We start from the raw sequence: 11087 nt of genomic DNA on the forward strand, positions 1-11087 counted from the left end.
AAGAGGTTTGACAGAGGGAACTGTAACTGCTATGGTCTTATCGTCCCGAAAATCGAAGAGAGAAGGAAGACAGGATAGGAGAAAGCCAGCCGCTCCGAGAACGAACATTATCCCATCAGGATAAAATCCGCCCCGGGCGGGAATCGAACCCGCGGCCTAGCGCTTACAAGGCAGACGCACTACCAACTAAGCTAACTAGGCTGGCCCCTGTATAATAATTGGTTTCTCTATAATCTCTATATTACATTCTATTATTAATGTTTTTTACGTCGCAGAGATGGGCTCTGTGGCCGGAACACTGACTCTCAACCTGGAGGTGCTGGGTTCGAATCCTGGCCAGAACAGAAATTTTCTAAAAAAAAGAACGTACCTCTGAGAAAACTGATTGGAGCAATAGCCACGCGTACACATTAGACGTGATACCTATCTTACAGTAATGATCTAACAGGGCCGGATCTCTATCCCCTAGCATGTTCTCAACCAGGGCCAGAGTGTTGATGGGGGGGAATGGGAAATATTGGAACCAATGCTGACAGTAGTTCACTGGAAACAAATACGAAACAAGGGTTGGTCAAATTTCAAAGACTTGTACTTTAATATCCTGAACATTTCTAAAAACCAGTCTAGTTAGCTTGGTTGGTAGAGCGTCTGCTTTGTAAGCGCTAGGCCGCGGGTTCGATTACACTCATATAACGCCCATTTCGTAGTTTCTCATCAGATGGGCGATTCAAAGAGATTATCTTTTTTAAACTGATAAATCGGCTAATTATTTATTCATTTGAGCTAAACAAAACTTAGGTACCTATGACAGTTAACTTACCAATAATAGAAGCGATGACCTCAAACAAAGCACAGGGTTCGTTTTTCAGAAGAACAACAAATGGGAATACAAACTCCGGCATATAAGTAACCAAACTGAACAGAGGATTCCAATTGGCTAAACAAGAGAGTAACCTGAAAGCATTATAAACAAAAGTAATTGAACGAACTTTGAGAGATCTTAGTATGAACCTGATTTTTTTTTTTTTTTTTTTTTTTTTTTTTTTTAAGAGGTTTGACAGAGGGAACTTTAACTGCTATGGTCTTATCGTCCCGAAATCGAGGAGAGAAGGAAGACAGGATAGGAGAAAGCCAGCCGTTTCCGAGAACGAACATTATCCCATCAGGATAAAATCCGCCCCGGGCGGGAATCGAACCCGCGGCCTAGCGCTTACAAGGCAGACGCACTACCAACTAAGCTAACTAGGCTGGCCCCTGTATAATAATTGGTTTCTCTATAATCTCTATATTACATTCTATTATTAATGTTTTTTACGTCGCAGAGATGGGCTCTGTGGCCGGAACACTGACTCTCAACCTGGAGGTGCTGGGTTCGAATCCTGGACAGGACAGAAATTTTCTAAAAAAAGAACGTACCTCTGAGAAAACTGATTGGAGCAATACCCACGCGTACACATTAGACGTGATACCTATCTTACAGTAATGATCTAACAGGGCCGGATCTCTATCCCCTAGCATGTTCTCAACCAGGGCCAGAGTGTTGATGGGGGGAAATGGGAAATACTGGAACCAATGCTGACAGTAGTTCACTGGAAACAGACAAGAGGGTTATAAGGCTTGGTCGAAGAAAAAAATAAAATAAATAATAATCAACTAGTCCTGGTAATTTCTACATTTTACCGTCATGTTTATTTCGTAGTATTGAAAGAACTGCTGCAATAGACTCCTAGGGTCTGTGTCGTAACATGTCCATGCCGTAGTATGTCCCTCAGATGGGCGATAAGAGACACAATACTTCCCACTTGGGTGCTGGGTCAATACGAGAAAACCAGAAAGTAACCCGTTGGAATGTTATTGAAATACAAGTCCAATTGTTCTGTCGACTCTGGGAATCGAATCCGGGATATTCTATGTACATGGCGAGCAAGCGCCTTACCACTGGATTTTGGGCATTTTGGTCCATTTGGTTCTTAGTTCGTTTTGGCGGCTTCTCATGTCATCCTCGAATGCAACATGGAGATTAAATGTAGGGTTAGCTAATCCTCTGCAAGATATCTATGGAAAACACCTAACGAAAAAGCTACTGACGATCGCCCGGATCTTTGAGCTTAATTAGGAATCAGCTTAATTCTGTAGACAAAAAGCTCACTCCGAGGCTTAAGCGTAAGGGTAAACTTCCCTAAAAGTCGGGTTAAGCTTGTAGGAATCTACAAAATTAATCTTAGTTCATTTTGGAGTTGTAAACCCATAGAAAGAGATTCTGTGCTTCATCGTAACACACTAATAAGCGGGACTTTCTTCAATTACCTTTTCAGTGCATTCAGCAAACATTTGTTGTGGAGGGGATATTTCTTTTCCAAATGTTTGAAAGCTATATGTTCCGGTTTGGACGCTAGAATCTTGTACGAAAATAGTTACCTATGCTGATATTGAAAAATAGTGATAACAAAATGCGTAGATAGGTAGGTACCTATTCGATCTATTTGAGGAGCAAGCGCGTTACCACTGAGCTAATAATGTCCCTTAGTCACCCTAGTGGCTAAACACTTTGTTTCCAAATCCCAAAAAATTCTACCCTGATGGTCTATTTTATCTGAGAAAATTATCACAATGTGCAACTTACAACCATTGATGACTGAATTAGTTAACCTACCAATAATAGAAGCGATGACTTCAAACAAAGCACAGGGTTCGTTCCTCAGGCGGATTAAACAATCTGCAATTCTCTGAAAACTAGGGCCGACAAGAGCCTTCTTTCAGCCTTGTTGGGACTATTCCTATGAAAACTAGGGGACACTTTCACAGTCCGGGATAGATGTATATTTTTTTGATTTCCAATACAAAATTTTGTTCTTTGGTTAACAAAATTTCCCTTCTTTCCAATGAGGCTTTGGATTAAACAATCTGCAATTCTCTGAAAACTAGGGCCGACAAGAGATTCTTTCAGCCTTGTTGGGACTATTCCTATAAAAACTAGGGGACACTTTCACAGTCCGGGATAGGTGTATTTGATTTCCAATACAAAATTTTGTTCTTTAGTTAACAAAATTTCCCTTCTTTCCAATGAGGCTTTCCTCGAAGAAAATGCCGGTTCGGAGTTTTTCCCTTTGGTCTAGAGGTGTTACCGACAAGTTTGAGAGCACATTTTACTTCCCTAAGGACAAGGCTAATATAATTGAAAAACTTTCCCGGAGTTTTTCCTAGAAATAGAGGGAGAAAAAGGCAGTCGAGGAAGAGAGAGGAGGGAGAAAAGTAGAGAGGGAAAGAAAGAGAAAGCAATTGGAGAAAGTTAAAGGTAGAAACACTCAGTTAACGGCACAGCACTGACGTCACACTAGCTTACAGAACCAATGCATTAGAACTTAGAACCACACTCCACACTGTTAGCGGCACAGTACACTATGCTCTCTAACGGAGGAACATTTTCACTTAGACCACTCAGTTGGCGGCACGACGCCCCTGGGTCTTCCGTACCAACCGCCACTGATTTGATTGTTTTGTTTAGGTTTCCAAGTTTTCTCCAAGAGTCTGGGGGGACAATGAAGAAATTTGTGGGCACCCCCAATATTACAGAAGGTGTCTTTGTATTCTGTCTTATATTATAAGAACAAGATCTCATTCACAGTTCACATTTCATAGTTCACACACTGATCGCTCTATCTCGAGAATCATCCGAAATCGTGCAGTCTAGGTCGTACGTTAGTCTGACCAGTTTATGAACGTCCAAGGTGTTTTGGGAGTGAAAGAAAGTCTGCAAAGGAGATAAGCAACAAATGGGGTTTTGGGGGACTTAAGGTGTGTCCACACAGTCGACCTACATCGATCCACAATAAATTCACATCGATCTATGGCCGTCGACTATGTGTGGACACACCTTTAGAATAAGTGTAGTGGAAAAATGTACCAACACACTCAACACAGTGTTGTTCCTATTCTTCATAATTTATGCCTAATAAGTTCAATTAATTTATTTGATTATAAAAGGTGTTTTCCGCAAAGGCAATAATATGACTTCTAAGAAGTAGATTAAGATTTTCAACTGATTTTATAATTATAAGCCCTGAGGATTTACCTAGGGTTCCAGGTTCGAAGTCCCAAAACCCGTAACTATTTTCTCCAAAGCTCCAGGCAGAAAAAAAGCTAACAAAACAATAAGAAGGTTCCTACTTTATTTGAAGAAGTCGTGTTGTTCCTATTCTTCATAATTTATGCCTAATAAGTTCAATTAATTTATTTGATTATAAAAGGTGTTTTCCGCAAAGGCAATAATATGACTTCTAAGAAGTAGATTAAGATTTTCAACTGATTTTATAATTATAAGCCCTGAGGATTTACCTAGGGTTCCAGGTTCGAAGTCCCAAAACCCGTAACTACTTTCTCCAAAGCTCCAGGCAGAAAAAAAGCTAGCAAAACAATAAGAAGGTTCCTACTTTATTTGAAGAAGTCCATAAAGTTTAGTTTACCCACCTCTACTAAATCCAAGTTATCAAGAGTTCCCAAAGGCAATAATATGACTTCTAAGAAGTAGATGAAGATTTTCAACTGATTTTATAATTATAAGCCCTGAGGATTTACCTAGGGTTCCAGGTTCGAAGTCGCAAAACCCGTAACTATTTTCTCCAAAGCTCCAGGCAGAAAAAAAGCTAACAAAACAATAAGAAGGTTCCTACTTTATTTGAAGAAGTCCATAAAGTTTAGTTTACCTACCTCTACTAAATCCAAGTTATCAAGAGTTAGTAGCACATTCCGGCAGTGTATATTGAAAGCGACCACTGCCAGTAGTAAAAACCAAGTGAAAGAAATGGGAATTTGAATCATTTGTGTCAAGCAAAAAGCCTCTTCGCAAATTTTCATGGATAATGGATGTTACCTATGAAATTCTTTTCATATAGATCAGTTGCGCTTACTTGGGTGATGTTTCAAAGTCATAGAGCAGGAAAAATGAGGACCAACGAAATTTGACATCAGATTTGGATTTTTCCCAACTTTTTACATAGGAATCGACCATTTATTTATATTTTTTACCCATTTGCAACTGCTCCATTGGGTCCCAAGAGCAAACCTTTTTTAAATAAGAATCGACCATTTATTTATAATTTTTACCCATTTGCAACTGCTCCATTGGGTCCCAAGAGCAAACCTTATCTCTTCAGGATAAAGTTTGCCTCAGGCTGGAAGCGAAATAACGCCCTTGTGCCTAAAAGACAGGCGTGCTACCTTGCTACCTTCCAAGCCAACTAGGCTAGCTCCTCGGTATATTTATTTGGATAAGTATGAGTTTTGATCATAAGTGCGCGTCCAAAACGGCGACCCCAGACCATTGGGCCTCGTCTAGAGCCTGGACTGTCCATCAACCCTTGCACCAATGTGTCCACAACAGATTTTCTATTGGCTTGGGACTAGGCTAGGGTCAATGGTCGGTTTTCCGTTGTGGGCGCCTACTAAGGTACCTTGTAAAGGCAATGCTCTTCAAATGATGTCCTCTCCAATCATTAGGGATGAATTGGTGCAGGCAGTCAAATGAGGTCAATGGTCGGTTTTCCCTTATGGACGCCTACTAAGGTACCTTGTAAAGGCAATGCTCTTCAAATGATGTCCTCTCCAATCATTAGGGATGAATTGGTGCAGGCAGTCAAATGTTTTGAAACTCCAAACATTCAATGAGTCGTCTTGAAAACTAGCTATGATGTTGTTTGACCCTGGCAGGAATGTAATCTGGGGAATATAAGACAAGATTAAAGTATACCTAGGGAAAAAAAAATGGGTGAGCATCTGTGAAATCATGTGCTGGTTTTCTCAGCCTCATTCAGGCTGGGTGATGTTAATGTGAATAGGTAGGTAGGTAGTTTATCACCTAAAAGGAGTGTAAAACCCCCATCACATCATCAGAAGACATTAGTCTGTTGTCCATTAATTTAAGCTGAACAAAAACCAAGTTAGCTTCTTTTTTTAAACTCACAATCTTGATGGCAATTTTCTTTCCCAGGAAGAGCCTGTGTTTTTGCATATTGGCCTCAAGGTCCCAAATGATGGTCTCGTACAAGGATGAAGTCATGAGGAATTTGTTGTCACTAGTGGACGATATGAATTTCACGGGGTGCTGATGTCCTTTTAATTTCCTCAAAACAACCCCTTCATCTGAAGAACAGGATCAGTGGTTTACATGTAATTTTAAATCATGTTACATATCTGTTCATTTTAAAATTAAAAATAAAATCCAACCATTTCATACAGGTACCAATATTCCAAATTTGATACTTGGTGACGATATGAATTTCACGGGGTGCTGATGTCCTTTTAATTTCCTCAAAACAACCCCTTCATCTGAAGAACAGAATCAGTGGTTTACATGTAATTTTAAATCATGTTAAGTACATATCTGTTCATTTTAAAATTAAAAATAAAATCCAACCATTTCATACAGGTACCAATATTCGAAATTTGATACTTGGAGGGGCTTTATTAGAAACAAGAAGGATTAGATAAAGTAAGTAAGTACCTAGCTACAAAAAAGGTGTCCTTTCCAAAAACCAGAACGGAAAATAAAAATTGAATTTTCGACCTTTTACAGTTATTTTTTTTGGAGATTTGACATAAGATTTGGATTTTTCCCAACTTTTTACATAAGAATCCACCATTTATTTATAATTTTTACCCATTTGCAACTGCTCCATTGGGTCCCAAGAGCAAACCTTATCTCTTTAGGATAAAGTTTGCCTCAGGCTGGAAGCAAAACAACGCCCTAGTGCCTAAAAGACAGGCGTGCTACCTTCCAAGCTAACTAGGCTAGCTCCTCAGTATATTTTATTTGGATAAGTATGAGTTTTGATCATAAGTGCGCGTCCAAAACGGCGACCCCAGACCATTGGGCCTTGTCTAGAGCCTGGACTGTCCATCGACTCTTGCACCAATGTGTCCACAACAGATTTTCTATTGGCTTGGGACTAGGCTAGGGTCAATGGTCGGTTTTCCGTTGTGGACGCCTACTAAGGTACCTTGTAAAGGCAATGCTCTTCAGGTGGTGTCCTCTCCAATCATTAGGAATAAATTGGTGCAGGCAGTCAAATGTCTTGAAACTCCAAACATTCAATGAGTCGTCTTGAAAACTAGCTATGATGTTGTTTGACCCTGGCAGGAACGTAATCTGGGGAATATAAGACAAGATTAAAGTATACCTAGGAAAAAAAAAAAAAAAAAAAAAAAAAAATGGGTGACCATCTGTGAAATCATGTGCTGGTTTTCTCAGCCCCATTCAGGCTGGGTGGTGTTAATGTGAATAGGTAGGTAGGTAGTTTATCACCTAAAAGGAGTGTAAAACCCCTATCACATCATCAGAAGACATTAGTCTGTTGTCCATTAATTTAAGCTGAACAAAAACCAAGTTAGCTTCTTTTTTTTAAACTCACAATCTTGATGGCAATTTTCTTTCCCAGAAAGAGCCTGTGTTTTTGCATATTGGCCTCAAGGTCCCAAATGATGGTCTCGTACAAGGATGAAGTCATGAGGAATTTGTTGTCACTAGTGGACGATATGAATTTCACGGGGTGCTGATGTCCTTTTAATTTCCTCAAAACAACCCCTTCATCTGAAGAACAGGATCAGTGGTTTACATGTAATTTTAAATCATGTTACATATCTGTTCATTTTAAAATTAAAAATAAAATCCAACCATTTCATACAGGTACCAATATTCCAAATTTGATACTTGGAAATTTGATACTTGGAGGGGCTTTATTAGAAACAAGAAGGATTTGATAAAGTAAGTAGGTACCTAGCTACAAAAGGTGTCCTTTCCAAAAACAAGGATACCTACTCCTGCTACTAAAAAAAGTACCTATACTGAATTACCAAAGTACTTAGCTATCTACCTAATTAAAGGGTACACATACTTACCAACTTGGAAAAAGAGAACTGTATTGTTTGCATCACAAACCATCAATTCTCTTGGTGAAAACTCAGAAAACTTGATCAGAGAGCAGTATCCGAAAGGTGGGAGTTGCCAGTACCTATAAAACAGAAGGGAGTCAAGAAATAGAGCACATGTAGGTAATAATTAGAGTACAGAGTAGAAACAGAAAAAATATCTAATAGGGTAGGGGTAACGTATGACCAGTTGAACCAAGCTTTTCTGTTAGGAGGGTACTAAAAACCCAATATATCCAAGGGTCTTTTTCATCCAAAGGCTCTGAATCTCTGATTTAGGACAATAGGTATGTATTCTGACAAATAATTAATTAGTACCTAGATTGTAAGTAGGTATGTAAGTAAAAATGTATTTTTATTTTATACACACATTTCATTGAGTAAATCCAAAATGACCACCATTCCATTTTGTTCAAGTATGGCCATCAAATTTGAGGTGCAGTTGAATGTAACAATTGTAAATCTTGCTGGCCTTCCAGGTTTTCCTTTGGGATATTCTGAACTGATCTCAAGTATACATCTGTAAGAAAAGGGGGAAATCTGATTTCGAACAATAGGTATGTATTCTGACAAATAATTAATTAGTAGATTGTAAGTAGGTATGTAAGTAAATGCATTTTTATTTTATACACACATTTCATTGAGTAAATCCAAAATGACCACCATTCCATTTTGTTCAAGTATGGCCATCAGATTTGAGGTGCAGTTGAATGTAGCAATTGTAAATCTTGCTGGCCTTCCAGGTTTTCCTTTGGGATATTCTGAACTGATCTCAAGTATACATCTGTAAGAAAGGGGGGAAATTGTGAATAAAAGTGGGAAAGAAGCTTGGAAAATAAATGAATAGATTAAAAATGTCTGTATCCAAATATTACTTATTGGTTAAGGGTAATTATGCAGAAGTCACATCCATGGAAAAGAAAGCTCCTTTTTGTATTTAACCTAACCCTATAATAACACTGATCACTGCTCATTTGTGCCAGTTCCTTTGGTAGCAATATTCCACGGACGTGACTTCTGCACAAATACATTGGTGAAGTATTATATATTAATCTTTTTTTTTTTAACTGTACCTCCTTTATTCAGACAATGTCAAGCAACTGTAGTGTCTGTAAACACATCTTTACAAGACAAATCACTAGGTAGGATTGAGCTTTTGAGCAAAAGTCTACTTACCCATTGGATCTTGAAGATGTGGTGAAGCATTCCTTTTTAGATGGTGAGGTACTCCCAACAATGATTGATAAAAACATCTTGGATTTTGGGTAAAATTGACTGTGATATATTAAAGATTTTAGAGAAACAATCTCGTTCTTTTAACTTACCCATTGGATCTTGAAGATGTGGTGAAGCATTCCTTTTTAGATGGTGAGGTACTTCCAACAATGATTGATAAAAACATCTTGGATTTTGGGTAAAATTGACTGTGATATATTAAAGATTTTAGAGAAACAATCTCGTTCTTTTTAGTTTTTGGCAAATCAAAAATGGGATAGGACGATAGGTATCCCTACTATCCTTTCAACTTTTTACTTTTTGTTGTTTGTTTTTCGCCTTTTTCGGTTGGAACTTATTTGAAACTTTAAAATTCAAAAATTGACTATAGACCCAAAATCAACCTAATCATTACTTACCTTTGATTCTGTGCCTCTTGAAGTTCAGGATGTTTCTTGACTACATAGGATGCAATAAAAACACATGTTAAAACTCAGTAAAATACACAACTCCTTGTTTTCCCTTCCTAATCATGACTATAGACCCAAAATCAACCTAATCATTACCTTTGGTTCTGTGCCTCTTGAAGTTCAGGATGTTTCTTGACTACATAGGATGCAATAAAAACACATGTTAAAACTCAGTAAAATACACAACTCCAAATGATGTGAATTCACTTCAACTTGAGAATTTACGGGGCTAAAAGCTCAAAATAGGTAGCTATACCACTATTTCGTATTAAACAGAAAGGGCAAAGGCAAAGGCCAAAAAGCTCAAAAATCGAAATTTGAAAAGTACCCAAAAAATCCAATGTTGCCAAGTGGAGGTCGAGGTCGGCTAAGTATACCACTATTTCGTATTTTACAGAGAGCAAAGGCCAAAAAGCTCAAAATCAAAAATCGAAATTTGAAAAGTACCCAAAAAATTCAATGTTGCCAAGTGGAGGTCGGCTAAAAAAGTGCTGGGTGCTGGCGCGCCTGGCGCGTTAAATATTTCCTGCTATTTTTGTGGCGGCAATTTTTGAATTTAAAAGTTTCAAATAAGATAAGTTCCAAGCCACTATTTCGTATTAAACAGAAAGGCAAAGGCCAAAAAGCTCAAAAATCGAAATTTGAAAAGTACCCAAAAAATCCAATGTTGCCAAGTGGAGGTCGAGGTCGGCTAAAAAAGTGCTGGCGCGCCTGGCGCGTTAAATATTTCCTGCTATTTTTGTGGCGGCAATTTTTGAATTTTAAAGTTTCAAATAAGTTCCAACCGAAAAAGGAAAAAGGCGAAAAACAAATAACAAAAAGTAAAAAGTTGAAGGGATAGTAGGGATACCTATCGGGACCTATCCCATTTTTGATTTGCCAAAAACTAAAAAGAACGAGATTGTTTCTCTAAAATCTTTAATATATCACAGTCAATTTTACCCAAAATCCAAGATGTTTTTATCAATCATTGTTGGAAGTACCTCAGTCCGCACCGAAATTAACCAAAGTATCACCGCGCGGTTCCATGCAACAGTTGAAATCCCAAAGCAAACCTTCAGCCACAACAGTTAAAAACACTGTCGCAACCACGGCTAAGAAGAGTACAACTCTAACTAAGTACTCCAATGTTCCTAGCACTGTAGACACGGGTAAGGTTTCCCATCCAGCCTCTGGATCCCAGACAAAACCTGCCGGGAATACAACACAACCCGCCACACAAGCTACCAAGACCTCCCCTAGCGCCAACACTGCTCAACCAGCATCCAAAGCATCTAATGCGTCTAGTCAAGCTAGTAAAAGTCTCGTATCCAAGCTAAGAAGAGTACAACTCTAACTAAGTACTCCAATGTTCCTAGCACTGTAGACACGGGTAAGATTTCCCATCCAGCCTCTGGATCCCAGACAAAACCTGCTGGGAATACAACACAACCCGCCACACAAACTGCCAAGACCTCCCCTAGCGCCAACACTGCTCAA

At 38.7% G+C, this 11087-nt stretch overlaps 3 protein-coding genes across 3 annotated transcripts in view; all 3 read right to left on the reverse strand.

The window, feature by feature from the left end:
• Positions 1-4818, reverse strand: part of LOC103512345 (TBC1 domain family member 31-like) — a 9028-nt gene extending 4210 nt beyond the window's left edge. The window contains exon 1 of the mRNA XM_026825847.1: positions 4708-4818. Coding sequence (XP_026681648.1) covers positions 4708-4818 — 111 coding nt within the window. The remainder of the gene's footprint in view (positions 1-4707) is intronic.
• A 726-nt stretch (positions 4819-5544) lies between these two features.
• On the reverse strand, positions 5545-6133 carry LOC113468728 (TBC1 domain family member 31-like). Its single transcript, XM_026825848.1, has 2 exons — positions 5960-6133; positions 5545-5715 (listed from the first exon to the last, which is right to left on the reverse strand). Exons 1-2 carry the CDS (start codon positions 6053-6055, stop codon positions 5545-5547), a joined length of 267 nt encoding a protein of 88 aa, XP_026681649.1. The 5' UTR covers positions 6056-6133.
• Positions 6134-6920: 787 nt separating this feature from the next.
• Positions 6921-9225, reverse strand: LOC113468727 (TBC1 domain family member 31-like). Its single transcript, XM_026825844.1, has 5 exons — positions 9100-9225; positions 8558-8707; positions 7894-8006; positions 7407-7585; positions 6921-7144 (listed from the first exon to the last, which is right to left on the reverse strand). Exons 1-5 carry the CDS (start codon positions 9174-9176, stop codon positions 6956-6958), a joined length of 708 nt encoding a protein of 235 aa, XP_026681645.1. The 5' UTR covers positions 9177-9225; the 3' UTR covers positions 6921-6955.
• Between the last annotated feature and the right edge of the window lie 1862 nt (positions 9226-11087).

This window comes from Diaphorina citri, unplaced genomic scaffold, assembly GCF_000475195.1.
Source record: "Diaphorina citri unplaced genomic scaffold, Diaci psyllid genome assembly version 1.1 scaffold827, whole genome shotgun sequence".
Lineage (NCBI taxonomy): Eukaryota > Metazoa > Arthropoda > Insecta > Hemiptera > Psyllidae > Diaphorina > Diaphorina citri.